Raw genomic sequence first — 16,078 nt, 5'->3', positions numbered from 1 at the left:
TGGCCTAACGGTGTGACATCATGTGTGACATACGCACTACGCACACAAGCATGGCTGAAAGCGGCTCCATGGTGGAGTTGATTCCAAAAAGGAGAGTGGCTTCAGTAGTGTGGAAGTGGTTTGGTTACAAAAGAGCATGTGCAACAAATCACAGTAATATTTGGAGGCATATTTTAATATTTTAAGGCAAACTGTTACTGACATTATACGGTGTCTCACGGCTCTCAGTGGCTAGCGCTGTTGCCTCACAGCAAGAAGGTCCCGGGTTCGAAACCCCGGTCCGTCCCAGGTCCTTTCTGTGTGGAGTTTGCATGTTCTCCCCGTGTTCGTGTGGGTTTTCTCCAGGTGCTCCGCTTTCCTCCCACCATCAAAGACATGTATGTTAGGGTTAATACTCCTGTCAGTGCCCCTGACCAAGGCAATGACAAAAGAACTGGAGTTGGTCCCCTGGGCGCTGCACTGCGGCTGCCCACTGCTCCTAGTTCTAGGAAGGTTCCTAGTAGAGGATGGGTCAAATGCAGAGGATGAATTTCTCCATGGGGATAAACAAAGGATAACTTATAAAACTATAACACTTATTGTGTTGCAAATGTATGTTATAAATTAATTTAAAAAAAAAGCATTTTGTCATATAGTCAATAATATCGTTATCACAGTAATACTCTGAAATATCGTGATATTATTTTAGGGCCATATTCTCTATCAACTACTACGTTTTTGCTGTCATATCACTCAGTACTTTGGGTAGCCTTTAGCCTATTCACTCAGAGAGCTACAGAAATCCTAAAGTCGCCTTCAGCCAAAGTACCTATACTTGCCTTATGCATCCGGGACTCCAGTCCAGACATAACATAGACGCTTGTATGAAACTACAACATTTATTAGTCCCCACAATATTTACCATCCATTAAGACTAAGACAAGCAGACTGACACTTCCCAGAGTCGATTCAAAATCGATTCCCGATTCAACATCAATTCTGGATCCAAAACATAGGGGGTTTTCAGGATCTACTTCAGTCTGCTGTGTGCTAAGGTGTAGCAAAGTATGGCATGAAAGCAGAATAAAGTGTATAAGAGATTATGTAGTTTTTATATTTGAAAACGTTTTGTCAACTGATTGCAATAATGTAACACAGTACACACAAAGGCAAACCTATAGACAAAAGGTAACATTTATTTATGCTAAACTTGCACAAATAAAAACTTCTTATGGAAAAATAAGTTCAATACCAAAAATAGAAATGTCTATACAATGCAAAAAATACAACAAAAAGTAGATTCTTTGTATGAATCAATGTTTTAGATTTTTGTTGGGGGGGGGGGGGGGGTGCACCCCTAATCACTAGGGGTGCACCGATCGATCGGCAAGCAATCTGTATCGGCCGATTTTGACCTCAAATATGCGATCGGCTGAAGTAAAAAAAATAAAAATAAAAAGCCCTATCACTAATCAGGCTTTCCAACGATATAAAATACAATGCCAATTGGTATTATTAAAGGGGAGAAATAATCGACCGAAATAACGTTTCCAAACTTTTTTTGAGGAGTTTATATATATCGGTGATCGGTCGATGATCGGTTGGGCAGATATTTCCCATAGGCGATCGGCAATCGGTGGCAAAAAAACGTGATCGGTGCACCACTACTAATCACAATACCAGCCTCAATGTAAGGTACTTTCACAGGTAATTGAAGTTGCCTGAGGTTTGTTCATGATGATGAAACATTAAGCTTTGGCAACAAAAACCACAAAGAACAGCTGCAAAATATTTTTCTCTTGACTGGTGAAATCTGGCTGTTGAAACATTTAGTCAGTCCCCTTTTACATCTTGTGAACCATGCTGCGAGATTGGGCTGCAACCACTGGGTCACCTCCTTCCTCTTGACTTGTCTTCCCTGATTGGCTAAGCGTCAATCTGAACTGGGCCGCATCCCATTCCGAAAAGGGACATATATCAGTTTCACAGCCCCCAGTATTCCAGTTAGTTATATAGCCCTTCATCACACGCATGTCTGAAATAACTTTACATAGATTGAGCCAACTACTCAACAATCAAACCATAAAACATGATATCATGAATATAGGGCTGCACCTAACGATTATTTTCATAATCGATTAATCTGTCAATTATTTTCTCAATTAATCGATTAGTTGTTTGGTCTATAAAATGTCAGAAAATGGTAGCAAATGACGATCGGTGTTTCCCAAAGCCCAAGATGACGCCCTCAAATGTCTTGTTTTGTCCACAACTCAAAGATAATATCAGTTTAGTGTAATACAGGAGTAAAGAAACCAGAGAATATTCACATTTAAGAAGCTGGAATCAGAGAATTTAGACCTTTTCTCTTAAAATTGTACTAAAGACGATTAATCGATTATCAAAATAGTTGTTGATAAATTTTCTGTCTATCGACTAATCGATTAAGCAGCTCTGCATGAATACACACGTACACACAAACACAAACTGAACATAACACAAACTGGTATTCTCCTGCAGTGGACTCTCATGCGTCTTCACATCTCCTGTACTACCACAACCTTGACCACAAACTGAACATTTAACTGGTTTATCTCCTGTGGGCTCTCATATGCGTGTTCACATCTCCTGTACTGCCACAACCTTGACCACACACTGAGCATTTAAATGATCTCTCTCTTAAGGCCTAAACATGGTCGTCCGTCAGAGCCTCGCCCCGCCCTCCCCGTATGACGGCGGGTGGAGCACCGTCCTACGGGGAAAATGTGACTTCACGGCGACGATACGTGCGTGACGTCAGCTGCACGAGAGTTGTGACTGGCCGTTGCCATGGCTCATCGTCGTAAAGTCGCCTTTCAAAGCATGACGTTAGATTATAACGAACTAGTTGTGTGGCTTAGCCTTCCCAAATGTTGAGGGTCGTTTTTTAGAATTTAATACATAGAATTGGGAACGTTACATTCAATTTCATTCAGACTGCCTGGCACACAATCTCCGCCATTTTCACACGGAGCTTCCACAGGAGGAGGGAGGGTGGGAGGAGGGAGGGCGTAGTGGCATCCGAGCATGTAGGGCTCGCTGGCGCCGCCAGACGGCGAGACGGCTCCAATTCGAGGCGGACGGACGACCATGTTTAGGCCTTTAGTCTTAACCTTAAATGGTTTACTGTATCTCCTGTGTGGATGTTTCTGCTCTGCTGCTTGGGGGAGCCTCTTCTTCACTGGATGACAGCTGCACTGGAGCCTGTATAACCGCACTTCAGGGTTTAGGTCCAGCAGCTTTTCTCCTGTGTGGACTCTCACACGTGTCTTCACTTCACAGTTCCTGACTGGTTCTGATACTCCACAGTCCTCTTCATCAGCGTCTGTTTTCATCTGTTCCGTTGAGCTGCTGGCTAGAGGCTCTGAAGAAAAGGGAAAAAATCATATTGAGATTATATTGCGATATGCGATACAATATTAGTGGGGAATGGGAATGGTAATTTTTGTATTTCATTTTTACTGAGAGAAAAAACATATACAGTATATATATATATATATATATATATACATATACACACAGTATATATATATAATTTGGATATTCTTGCACTTGGCCATGTTGTATTGTGTATTTTGTGTGTCTTGTAAGCACGTGCGGCCTGGGCACCCTAGGGTGCATGACACAAAATAAAAATCAATCAATCAATCACATTGCGATTTCAATTAGGATGTGATTAATTGTGCAGCCCTACCTCGAAGCTGCTCTCCCTCCTGACCGGTCCAGAGTTCCTCCTCTTTAATGTGTGGGGTGGTGTTGGTGGACCGCGTGGTGGTGTTGGTGGAACGCGTGGTGGACCGCATGGTGGTGGTAGTGGACCGCGTGGGATGGAGGAAACTTGTGGTCGCCTGCTCTGCAGTCGACTGATGATGATGAATGTGTGGGGGCTGTGGGTCATCATGGTCCAGACTGGGGTTCCGGTCCTGCTGCTTAGGGGGAACCCCTTCTTCTGGTGCTGGGGCGGCAACCTGGATTGGTGGTGCCTGCCTGTATACGGTCCCACCCAGTTCCTGTAGAAATAACAATAAAAATAGAAAGAGAAAAGAATAGTGGGGAAAAAGAATATCTTATTTTCTTCGATTTGGGAGTCAGTTTCCCTTTTTGCCAACCCAAATAAACACTTCAGACTCATGAAACTTGGCTCCTCAGGGGTTTTGGATCGGCCAGTACCTTGCATTCTTGAGATATGTACTGGCAGTTTGGAAAACCCTGGGTCCCTATCAACGCTTTCCCAAAAAGGTAAAAAGAAAAAGAAAAAAAGAAAAAAATTAGGGAAAACTAGCTCACTGACTCACCACAAACTTCTTGTAGAGTTTGTTATACTTTTTCATTAGCTCACAGTGAGCTTCCTCCAACACTGAGATGTGCAGGTCCTTCACTTTGCAGTGCAGGCATTTGTCCTCATCATCTGCGGCTGCTGGACGTGCTGAGAGCCCTGTGGTGCCTGCTGATGGACGCAACGGCTCGCAGTGAAGGTCTCCAGTGACGGCAACATCCACAACTGCAACGTCCGGGTTCGTGGCTTTGAAATCCATCTGGGATTCCATTGGAATCTCAGGGTTCCCTGCCCGGAGCTTGGTCAGGACTTTGAGGCCCCCGGCCCTCTTCACATTGGCCATCACTGCCTCCCTGCTCGTCTTGGACAGTTCCAGGTGTGCTTTTTTGATGTGCCATTCCCCTTTATACGGGCAGGCAGTCAGCAGACATTTGAGCTTGACCTTATTGAGGTTGATCCTCCCCGTGGCCAGGTTGAGGAGAATCTTTCTCTCCTCATTGTTCCTCACAGAATGAATACGTGCCATGTGCCTTGCCAAAGTCGACATCGAATTATGGCAAATAGGACACCCGTGTATATCCTTCGGGGGAGTCGTGCCTAGAAGAAGAGAGAAGAGAATATTAAAAAATAAAAATGTAAAAAATAGGGGTAAATTTAATACAAAATTGTAAATGATTGTTATTACAGTTATCATTATTACATTGTTATTACTATTTGTTATTGTTATTATTTATTTGTTCTTATTATTATCATGATTACAGCATAACAATAACATTACAGCATTATTCTTATAAGTAAAATCCCAAAATACCAATAATAAAACTACCAAAAGGTGCCCCAAAATGACGTACAGCTTTTTAGGAGTAAAATTCAAGCACTTTAGAGTGCTGAGAGGAGATGGTCGCCCTCATGACGTGGAGTGGAGCAGAGCTAAATGGAAAAATGCCCCTTTTGATTTCGGAGCCCATGTCACGTCAATCTAGCTCCGGTCCACTCCGCTGTCTACTCTGTGTCTTCTGTGAGACGCCCTTTCAGGTATTAAAAGATTTTTGGTTGTGACTGCGTAGATGAAACATCAGATTATGTTGAATAGCAAGCACTTTTCAATGAGCATATTCAAACTTCAAAGTCAAGCATATTCCTAACCTTGAAAACATGACTGTTAAAGTTAAGCATTTTCAAAACGTTCAACACTTTGTACGAACCCCGAATAGTGGAGGGCTTGGCGCTAGCCACCCTGCCAGACTTGGTGAGGGGAGGTTTGGGGGCGTTCTTCGGGGGTCGCAGTCGTTTCCTTTTGACCGGTGGCGCTTCGTCGGGGGTAGGTTCTGACTTGGTGAGGGGAGGTTTGGGGGCGTTCTTCGGGGGTCGCCCTGGTTTTCTTTTGACCGGTGGCGGTTCGTCGGGGGTACTAGGTTCTGACTCGGTGAGGGGAGGTTTGGGGGCGTTCTTCGGGGGTCGCCCTGGTTTTCTTTTGACCGGTGGCGGCCTGTCGGGGGCAGGTACCGGCATGGTGGAGGGGCCCTGGTCCAGCTCCGTGCCCTCCTCTTCCTGTAGCAGTGTCACAGCTCCTTTCTCCCCCTCAACTAGTTCCTCCTTGTGCTCAACCATGTCAGCTTCAGCCTGATCCTTGTCTGAGACAGAGAGAATCAAACAAAAGATTCCATCAGATGCGACTTAATAATCCAAAGGAGACAATAAATATGACGGATTCGTTTCATTTCAGGTATTAAAAAAGATTTTTGAGTGTGTGACTGTGTAGATGAAACACCAGATTATGATGAAAATCAAGCACTTTCCAACAAGTACTAATTCTGTCCTTACGATTGCGTGTCTGTGGAAGTCTTGACAGATAGCGAACAAAAACTCCAATAAAACCGTCTTGTTCAAAAACGTGTGGCTTTACTGATGGTCGTTTCTGTAAAACTGAAAATTACAACAAAAAGGCATGTATCACTACACTGCACACAGTGCATATATGCATACAGTAACATCAGTGAGAATGTACATAGTTTCATGTAGCCTATGAAATATTCATTAACAAAGTATAAATATGAAATAAATTGCTTATCAAATGCCTATGAATTTAAATTATTTCTCTTCACGGGTAACATGCCAGGTAAGCATACGGCAGGCAAGTATTTCAATTTAAAACAAATATGCAGGATGGTAAGTAACTCAGGTAAGTATGAATTAGCAAGCTATTAGCTTAGCATAGGCCATGCAGTACCCCTCAGTTACAGTAGCTAGCAAGCTAACAAGTGAAGCAATTACCAGCATGTGTAGTCTACATTAATTTGACAAATAAACTAACATTTTCCTTCTAAAGAATAATTTTACTATTAAAACATTCATTCTATTAACATTTGACAGTTTACTTACAGACATATATCAACTCCAAGGCTTAAAGGGATACACCACTTTTTTGGAAGTTTAGCTCATTTGCCACATTCCCCCCACATAACCAAGATACACCATGCCTTACCGGCACTGTCCGCTCAGTTTACAGTGAGCTACAGTCGTGAAGTTAGTAATTATCGCCATAGAATGGAGGCTAATGGTACAGCTGTTGAAAATCTGCCAAAACGCACATCTCACTGCGCCAAAATACATGTTGTGCTTCGGGGTACTCACCACATGATGAAATATTAATCCAAAATGCACGTAATCTGTTTTTTTGGAAGGAAAAGAGGTTGGCGGCCATGTTTGGAAAGTAGTGCCGCCGACCTCTTTTCCATGCAAACGTAATGTGTGAACAGCCCCCCACACAGCAGATTACCCCTGCTCAGTCATTACCATAGTAATCACACAGACCCCCCCCCCCCCCCCGCGCGAGTGCTCGAGCACTCGTTCATAATAGAAGGAGAGTACTCGAGTATTTAAATTGCTTAAGGCCTAAACATGGTCGTCCGTCCGCATCGAATTGGAGCCGTCTCGCCGTCTGGCGGTGCCAGCGAGCCCTACATGCTCGGACGCCACTACGCCCTTCCTCCTCCCACCCTCCCTCCTCCTGTGGAAGCTCCGTGTGAAAATAGTGGAGATTGTGTGCCAGGCAGTCTGAATGAAATTGAATGTAACGTTCCCAATTCTATGTATTAAATTCTAAAAAACGACCCTCAACATTTGGGAAGGCTAAGCCACACAACTAGTTCGTTATAATCTAACGTCATGCTTTGAAAGGCGACTTTACGACGACGAGCCAAGGCAATGTCCAGTCACAACTCTCGTGCAGCTGACGTCACGCACGTATCGTCGGCGCTGAGTCACATTTTCGAGCAGCCCCCGTCAGCCGACGGCGTCCCCTCCCCGTAGGACGGCGCTCCACCCGCCGTCCTACGGGGAGGGCGGGGCGAGGCTCTGACGGACGACCATGTTTAGGCCTTAAAAATGCCCATCCCTACTATGCAACTGAGACGGCCCCCGGTAAAGGTAGCAGAAAACATCCTGAGGGGTGGGTCTGGCTCCCGGCCTACTAGGCTGCTGCAGCTGCTTATCTAATAACGCTATACATTCAGGCTGCGTTACGTTTGCCCTCGACATTATAACTTTGTAATGCACTAAACGTCATATCATATATGTCGAGTTAGCCGCGACACGCAGCTATAAAACCCTTTATAGTTGCTGTCGCGGCAAAAGTCAAGTTTGTACTTACTTTTGAGCGGTGGCGGCTCGTCGGGGGCAGGTACCGGCATGGTGGAGGGGCCCTGGTCCAGCTCCGTGCCCTCCTCTTCCTGTAGCAGTGTCACAGCTCCTTTCTCCCCCTCAACTAGTTCCTCCTTGTGCTCAACCATGTCAGCTTCAGCCTGATCCTCGTCTGAGACAGAGAGAATCAAACAAAAGATTCCATCAGAGGAGACTTAATAATCCAAAGGAGACAATAACTATGACGGAATCGTCTCATTTCAGGTTTTAAAAGATTTTTGAGTGTGTGACTGTGTAGATGATAGGGGTGTGCCACCTTAGGCACCTCACGATTCGATTCGATTACGATTAAGGGTGCTACGATTCGATTATTAAACGATTACGATTAATCACGATTTTCGATGCATCTTTTTCACCAAACAGGATTTTTTTAAAGCAAGGTATATTTGTCAGTATCCATTAATTAAAGTAAACAAACAAATGTACCGGTACCTCCATTATCTTCAGTTGCGACTGAAGTCCACGCATCACATGTTACAGCCACCCTGCATGCTTTCTTCAGTGATTCCAGTTTCCAGTACTTCGGTTTTGGTCTCGTTTTACAGTTAAGGAACTGCTTTCCGGGCGAAATACCGTATTTTTTGCAAATAAAGCAAAATAAAAAAAATAAAATAAAAAAATGCAATTTCGATAATCGAACATTGTGAATCGATTTTAATCGTCACGTGACTAATCGCGATGCATCGATTATACGATTAATCGGCACACCCCTAGTAGATGAAACACCAGATTATGATGAAAATCAAGCACTTTTCAACAAGTAGATTCAAATTCAAGCATATTCCTAACCTTGAAAACATGACGGTTAAAATCAAGCATTTTCCAAACTTTCAAGACTGTACAAACCCTGTATTATTATCAGCTGTCAGTCAGCAGTCAGTCAGCTGTAAGTGCTGTGGAATATAACAATTTCTGACAGCTGATACTAATAGCAGCACTTAGTGACTTAGTGAAATATAGCCAGTAATTTTAGGGTAACTTTGGTAGTTTTATTACACCTATATTGGTATTTTGGGACCCAGGACGGCCGGAATTCCGGGTGACTTTTGGTATTTAGGGGTGGTAGTTTTGAGGTATAGTGCAGAATGTTCCGGGTGACTTTTGGTATTTAGGGGTGGTAGTTTTGAGGTATAGTGCAGAATGTTCCGGGTGACTTTTGGTATTTAGGGGTGGTAGTTTTGAGGTATAGTGCAGAATGTTCCGGGTGACTTTTGGTATTTAGGGGTGGTAGTTTTGAGGTATAGTGCAGAATGTTGGCCACAGGAAGTGTAATTTTTGAGGTAGTAAATTCATCTTGGGCTCAAATTGAAGCTAATGAAATTGGGCAGATTTCTAAATACAAGTGAGGAAGTGATATTCACCATGAAGTGCTGGAAATAAATTTTTGGGAGAATTTGTAAAACGGACAGCAATTTTTTGTATTTTTGTGGGCAACATTTTAAAATAGAATTGCAGCAAGGCCCAGAATCTTATTTTGCTGCTCCCCCCTATGTTCCAACATACTTCCTGCAAAGTTCCATGCATGCATGACTATTTATGCCATTTCAGTACCTTATTATTTGCATTTGCATTATTTTTGTCCCATTTTTTGGGGCCCCTCAGACCAAACGGTCCCGAGTTGAACGTGGTCCCTATGCAACTGAGACGGCCCCCGGTAAAGGTAGCAGAAAACATCCTGAGGGGTGGGTCTGGCTCCCGGGTTACTAGGCTGCTGCAGCTACTTATCTAATAAACGCTATACATTCAGGCTGCGTTACGTTTGCCGTCGACATTATAACTTTGTAATGCACTAAACGTCATATCATATATGTCGAGTTAGCCGCGACACGCAGCTATAAAACCCTTTATAGTTGCTGTCGCGGAAAAGTCAAGTTTGTACTTACTTTTGACCGGTGGCGGCTCGTCGGGGGCAGGTACCGGCATGGTGGAGGGGCCCTGGTCCAGCTCCGTGCCCTCCTCTTCCTGTAGCAGTGTCACAGCTCCTTTCTCCCCCTCAACTAGTTCCTCCTTGTGCTCAACCATGTCAGGTTCAGCCTGATCCTCGTCTGAGACAGAGAGAATCAAACAAACGATTCCATCAGATGAGACTTAATAATCCAAAGGAGACAATAAATATGACGGAATCGTTTCATTTCAGGTATTAAAAGATTTTTGAGTGTGTGACTGTGTAGATGAAACACCAGATTATGATGAAAATCAAGCACTTTTCAACAGGTAGATTCAAATTCAAGCATATTCCTAACCTTGAATACATGACGGTTAAAATCAAGCATTTTCCAAACTTTCAAGACTGTACAAACCCTGTATTATTATCAGCTGTCAGTCAGCTGTAAGTGCTGTGGAATATAACAATTTCTGACAGCTGATACTAATTGCAGCACTTAGTGACTTAAGCCCTTTTCCCACATGCGCTTTGTACCGCAAAATGACCGGAACGTGGTCTAATGCCTGCTTGTGAGAAAGTAGTCGTGCCGGTATAAGCGCGACCCCGTCATCGCCGACATTTCACCAGTTTCGACCCAGTCAGAAGAGCGGTATGCGCTATAGCGGATACAAGTGAGAAACGGATCCAGTCATTTTCCGCGACACCGGTCCTTCTCTCATGTGGGCGAGGTGTACACACGTTGCTTAACGTTCACTTCCAGCGTGCATCATCTAATCATTTGCGCACATCAAAGCAAACTACTTCCACATTTTCGCTGTGTCTGTCCTGTGTGGCTGCTCCCCTCTCTCGAGCAGAGGGGAGGGGGGAAATCGGCTGTGTTTATTTTACGCTGGCTTGACGCTGCTCTTGAGTCAAACGAGTGTGATTTTATTGTGTGGCAAGTTTTGCCGACCCCCCAAATAAGCTCCCCCAAGCCTCTGCCATTCTCGCTGTGTCTGTCCTGTGTGGCTGCTCCCCTCTCTCGAGCAGAGGGGAGGGGGGAAATCGGCTGTGTTTATTACGCTGGCTTGACGCTGCTCTTGAGTCAAACGAGTGTGATTTTATTGTGTGGCAAGTTTTGCCGACCCCCCAAATAAGCTCCCCCCTCCCCCCTCCCCCCAACATACCGGCTATTTGACGACAAGATTCTCACTTGCGAACGCTGAGGTGTGAAGGGAAATTCAGGGAAATGTCCGATATTGACTTACAGGTAATTTTACGGTACGCATGTGGGAAAAGGGCTTTAGTGAAATATAGCCAGTAATTTTAGGGTAACTTTGGTAGTTTTATTAGACCTATATTGGTATTTTGGGACCCAGGACGGCCGGAATTCCGGGTGACTTTTGGTATTTGGGGGTGGTACTTTTGAGGTATAGTGCAGAATGTTGGTCACAGGAAGTGTCATTTTTGAGGTAGTAAATTCATCTTGGGCTCAAATTGAAGCTAATGAACTTGGGCAGATTTCAAGTTACAAGTGAGGAAGTGATATTCACCATGAAGTGCTGGAAATTAATTTTTGGGAGAATTTGTAAAACGGACAGCAATTTTTTGTATTTTTGTGGGTGACATTTTAAAATAGAATTACAGCAAGGCCCAGAATCTTATTTTGCTGCTCCCCCCTATGTTCCAACATACTTCCTGCAAAATTCCATGCATGCATGACTATTTATGCCATTCCAGTACCTTATTATTTGCATTTGCATTATTTTTGTCCCATTTTTTGGGGCCCCTGAGACCAAACGGTCCCGAGTTGAACGTGGTCCCTATGCAACTGAGACGGCCCCTGGTAAAGGTAGCAGAAAACATCCTGAGGGGTGGGTCTGGCTCCCGGCCTACTAGGCTGCTGCAGCTGCTTATCTAATAACGCTATACATTCAGGCTGTGTTACGTTTGCCCTCGACATTATAACTTTGTAATGCACTAAACGTCATATCATATATGTCGAGCTAGCCGCGACACACAGCTATAAAATCCTTTATAGTTGCTGTCGCGGCTAAAGTCAAGTTTGTACTTACTTTTGACCGGTGGTGGCTCATCGGGGGCAGGTACCGGCGTGGTGGAGGGGCCCTGGTCCAGCTCCGTGCCCTCCTCTTCCTGTAGCAGTGTCACAGCTCCTTTCTCCCCCTCAACTAGTTCCTCCTTGTGCTCAACCATGTCAGCTTCAGCCTGATCCTCGTCTGAGACAGAGAGAATCAAACAAAAGATTCCATCAGAGGAGACTTAATAATCCAAAGGAGACAATAACTAACTATGACGGAATCGTTTCATTTCAGGTATTAAAAGATTTTTGAGTGTGTGACTGTGTAGATGAAACACCAGATTATGATGAAAATCAAGCACTTTTCAACAAGTAGATTCAAATTCAAGCATATTCCTAACCTTGAAAACATGACGGTCAAAATCAAGCATTTTCCAAACTTTCAAGACTGTACAAACCCCTGTATTATTATCAGCTGTCAGTCAGCAGTCAGTCAGACAGTCAGCTGTAAGTGCTGTGGAATATAACAATTTCTGACAGCCGATACTAGCAGCACTTAGTGACTTAGTGAAATACAGCCAGTAATTTTAGGGTAACTTTGGTAGTTTTATTAGACGTAGGCTATTGTAGCGTATCGGGTAATTACGTGTATTGGGGTGTTTCCGTGCTTGGCTAGGAACTGATATGTGTGGGTGTGTTCCTAGGGGGAAGGGGATATATGTGACCAGCGGCCGGGGCGGAGGCCAGTCAGGCTATGCGAGGGAGCTGACCGGGTGGTTGCAGAGCTAGCAGCGAAGCTAGTTGCTAGGAGCTATGTTGTGAAGACAAGAATAAAAAGCCTGTACCAACTTCAAGTCTCCAGTTCCTTGGACAAATACCCACTTTGTTACATTGGTGTCAGACAGTAAAGCGGTAACGCCTCTGATTCGGCCGAGAGGGGAGAGGGTGAGAAGGAACGGCAAAAGAGACGGGTGGTGCGGCTTTTTGGCTCTAGATCTAGCGCTAGTAAGTTAGCTACCAGGGGTGCTAACTGCTAACTGCTAGCTGCTAAAACCACGTGCGATGGTGCGCGGAGAATGGCCATCGGTGAACGGGAGGAAAGGGGAGCTGACGGCGGGGATCAGCTCGATGCTGGCGGGCATGGAGGCCCGTGTGTTGAGAGAGGTCGGACGGCTGGTGGAAGAGACTCCTGCCTGGGCAGTAGAGGTGATGCGGGCGCTGCGAGAAGTCATGCAGCGGGTGGACTTGATGAGCGCGGAGGTAATGCAGCGGGGAGAGCGGCCGGAAGAGCCACGGAAGAGACTGTGTTGGACCTGCAGAGAGCCGGGCCACGTGGCGAGGTGGTGCCGAGGCGGTCCCGGGAGACGGACCGGGTATGCGGGACAACGACATGGACAGCAGGGAGCCTGCTGGGCATGTAGCGCGATCGGACATCTAGCCAGAGAGTGTCCAGAGGCTGTTGGAGATCGGGGGGCAGCGGGAGAAGAGAGACGTGCAGGCGGCGGACAGGTGAGACTCTGCTGGACTTGCCAGTCACCGGAGCACTTGGCCAGGGACTGCACTGAGAGTGTGGAGGCCGGAGGTGAGACGCAGGCTGGGAAGAGCGTGAGCAGCCGGGGAGAAGAGAACGTGGTGACGGATAGGAGAACGGTGCTGCAGGGGAACAGCCAGAGGGAAGAGAGGGACATCGTCTGCAGCGTTGTTACAGTCGGGAGAGCGACGCTCGTGTCTCCGAGTGAGCGAGAGGGGTTACCGCCGGGGGAACCGGCCCAGCCTAACCGCTATACACCCCCTAACGTTGCACTGCGGAGAGCCGAGGGGAAGATCGATGCCGGTGGTGTTCGCTCTGCTGTCCTCAACCCTGGAGGAGGGGGACGGAAAAACGAGCGGAGAGCCGAGGGGAAGATCGACGCCGGTGGAGTTCGCTCTGCTGTCCTCAACCCTGGAGGAGGGGGACGGAAAAACGAGCGAGTGCGAGGCCGGGAGGACGACGCCAGGGTCAGCTGGAGAGTCGACGGGCGCGAGTGGAGACCGGAGGACGAGGATGTCGATCCGGTGCTCGTTCATGCATTTGGCTACTGGAACAAACAAAAAGGGGGGACCGAAAAGAGTGCTTCAGGCGGGACAGAAGCTGGGAAAAGGGGGGATGGAAATGGGGTTTAAAAGAAAAGCTAAGGAAAATGTGGGGGCTTGTGTTTGAATTGAAATGTGTGAAAAAGAAGGAAATAATGAAAAACTAGACATTATGGAGTGCCTAATGGGAAACTAGACATTATGGGGGTACCTAATGGAAAACTAGACATTACGGAGTACCTAATGCAAACTGGACATTATGACGGGGGTGTTGGGAAAAAAGAAGGGACTAATTGTGGGGAATTGAAATGTTGTGGGGTTTGTGGGAATTAGATTTTGATGTGGTGATGGGAAAAAATATTGTGTTGGGTGTGTTTTGGTACAGGGGGATGTGTGTGGGTTGTGCATGTCGCGTGGAAGCGACATTAAATTTGTGTGGGGGAAATGTAGCGTATCGGGTAATTACGTGTATTGGGGTGTTTCCGTGCTTGGCTAGGAACTGATATGTGTGGGTGTGTTCCTAGGGGGAAGGGGATATATGTGACCAGCGGCCGGGGCGGAGGCCAGTCAGGCTATGCGAGGGAGCTGACCGGGTGGTTGCAGAGCTAGCAGCGAAGCTAGTTGCTAGGAGCTATGTTGTGAAGACAAGAATAAAAAGCCTGTACCAACTTCAAGTCTCCAGTTCCTTGGACAAATACCCACTTTGTTACACTATATTGGTATTTTGGGAAGTGTAATTTTTGAGGTAGGAAATTCATCTTGGGCTCAAATTGAAGCTAATGAACTTGGGCAGATTTCTAAATACAAGTGAGGAAGTGATATTCACCATGAAGTGCTGGAAATGAATTTTTGGGCGAATTTGTAAAACGGACAGCATTTTTTTTTGTATTTTTGTGGGTGACATTTTAGGTTACCCCGATAGCCGGGCGCTTCTCGCTCATACTGAGCACATTAGCGCCCGGCGAACGTCACGCATTTCCCATTTTACACTGTGCCATTTTCACGTCTAGGTCTAAAAGCCGGCTCCTACCTGAGTCTTCACGTGAAGTGAAGACGCTATCCGATGTAAAACATCCTCCTCTTTTAATGACACTGTCTGTCTTTCAAAAACCGAAAAGCATTTATCTGGAGCACCGCTTCTTCTTCTTCTCTGATGTGAAGCAACCCGGAACAACGACTTCCGGGTTGCTCGAGGTGCTCCAGATAAATGCTTTTCGGTTTTTGAAAGACAGAAAAGTGGATTTTATGCAACAATTTGGATGCAACAACTAGGTGTCATTAAAAGAGGAGGATGTTTTGCATCGGATAGCGTCTTAACTTCACGTGAAGACTCAGGTAGGAGCCGGCTTTTAGACCTAGACGTGAAAATGGCACAGTGTAAAATGGGAAATGCGTGACGTTCGCCGGGCGCTAATGTGCTCAGTATGAGCGAGAAGCGCCCGGCTAGCGGGGTAAACATTCAGGCAGTGTCTCGTTTGCCGTCGACATTGTAATGCACTAAACGTCATATCATATATGTGGAGTTAGCCGCAGCTAACACGCAGCTACATCCTTTATAGTTGCTGTCGTGGCTAAATCGAGTTTGTACTTACTTTCGCTGCAAATCATATTCTTTCACCTTTCTCTCTCATTCGTCTTTGTTGCTGCAGCGCGCAGCCGCAGTAGTAGCTAGTAGCTTTGAAGGTTTGACAAATAGGTCTTGCTGTGTGGAGTTTGCATGTTCTCCTCGGTTCTCCTCGGTTCTTCTCCCCGTTTTTTTTTTAAATCTCCCTCGAGACGAGATAGGATAGGAACCCTTGGTATATTCCAATCATGTGTGTTACACGGCAATCAAATCTGAATCTTGACTCCATGGGGGAATGACTGTGTATGTGTGTGTATTTTCACAGGGAATGGCACGCGTCTGTCTCTCCAGGTCTCGGGCGATGGGATGCGCGTGCTCCTGGTATCCCTAACAGGGCAGGTGTTCCTGTGGGAGTGTGTGGACGGCAGGGATTTGACCGGGGTACGAGATGGCACCGTGAGGGGGAACTGGGCGCACATACAACCCCTGGAAGATACCACTCTGCCTTCTTCACGAGACAAAGAAACCTCCCAACACAGCATC

The 16,078-nt window shown here is 45.9% G+C and overlaps 2 protein-coding genes across 2 annotated transcripts; both read right to left on the bottom strand.

Moving 5' to 3' along the window:
- Positions 1–1,252: 1,252 nt before the first annotated feature.
- On the bottom strand, positions 1,253–4,743 carry LOC310795709 (uncharacterized protein). The gene is made up of 3 exons (XM_083657777.1): positions 4,314–4,743; positions 3,713–4,028; positions 1,253–3,382 (listed from the first exon to the last, which is right to left on the bottom strand). The coding sequence occupies exons 1-3, from the start codon at positions 4,635–4,637 to the stop codon at positions 2,913–2,915; spliced, it is 1,110 nt and encodes a 369-aa protein (XP_083513903.1). The 5' UTR covers positions 4,638–4,743; the 3' UTR covers positions 1,253–2,912.
- LOC310795378 (uncharacterized protein) lies at positions 4,637–15,710 on the bottom strand (the record flags this gene model as incomplete). The annotated part of the gene is made up of 7 exons (XM_083657410.1): positions 15,564–15,710; positions 11,936–12,097; positions 9,880–10,041; positions 7,947–8,108; positions 5,500–5,928; positions 4,705–4,891; positions 4,637–4,655 (listed from the first exon to the last, which is right to left on the bottom strand). The coding sequence occupies exons 1-7, from the start codon at positions 15,577–15,579 to the stop codon at positions 4,637–4,639; spliced, it is 1,137 nt and encodes a 378-aa protein (XP_083513536.1). The 5' UTR covers positions 15,580–15,710.
- Positions 15,711–16,078: the final 368 nt, after the last annotated feature.

This window comes from Poromitra crassiceps (genome assembly GCF_964638095.1).
Source record: "Poromitra crassiceps genome assembly, chromosome: 21".
NCBI lineage: Eukaryota > Metazoa > Chordata > Actinopteri > Beryciformes > Melamphaidae > Poromitra > Poromitra crassiceps.
The sequence above is the reverse complement of the archived record's forward strand: the minus strand, read 5'-3'. Positions and strand labels throughout refer to the sequence as shown.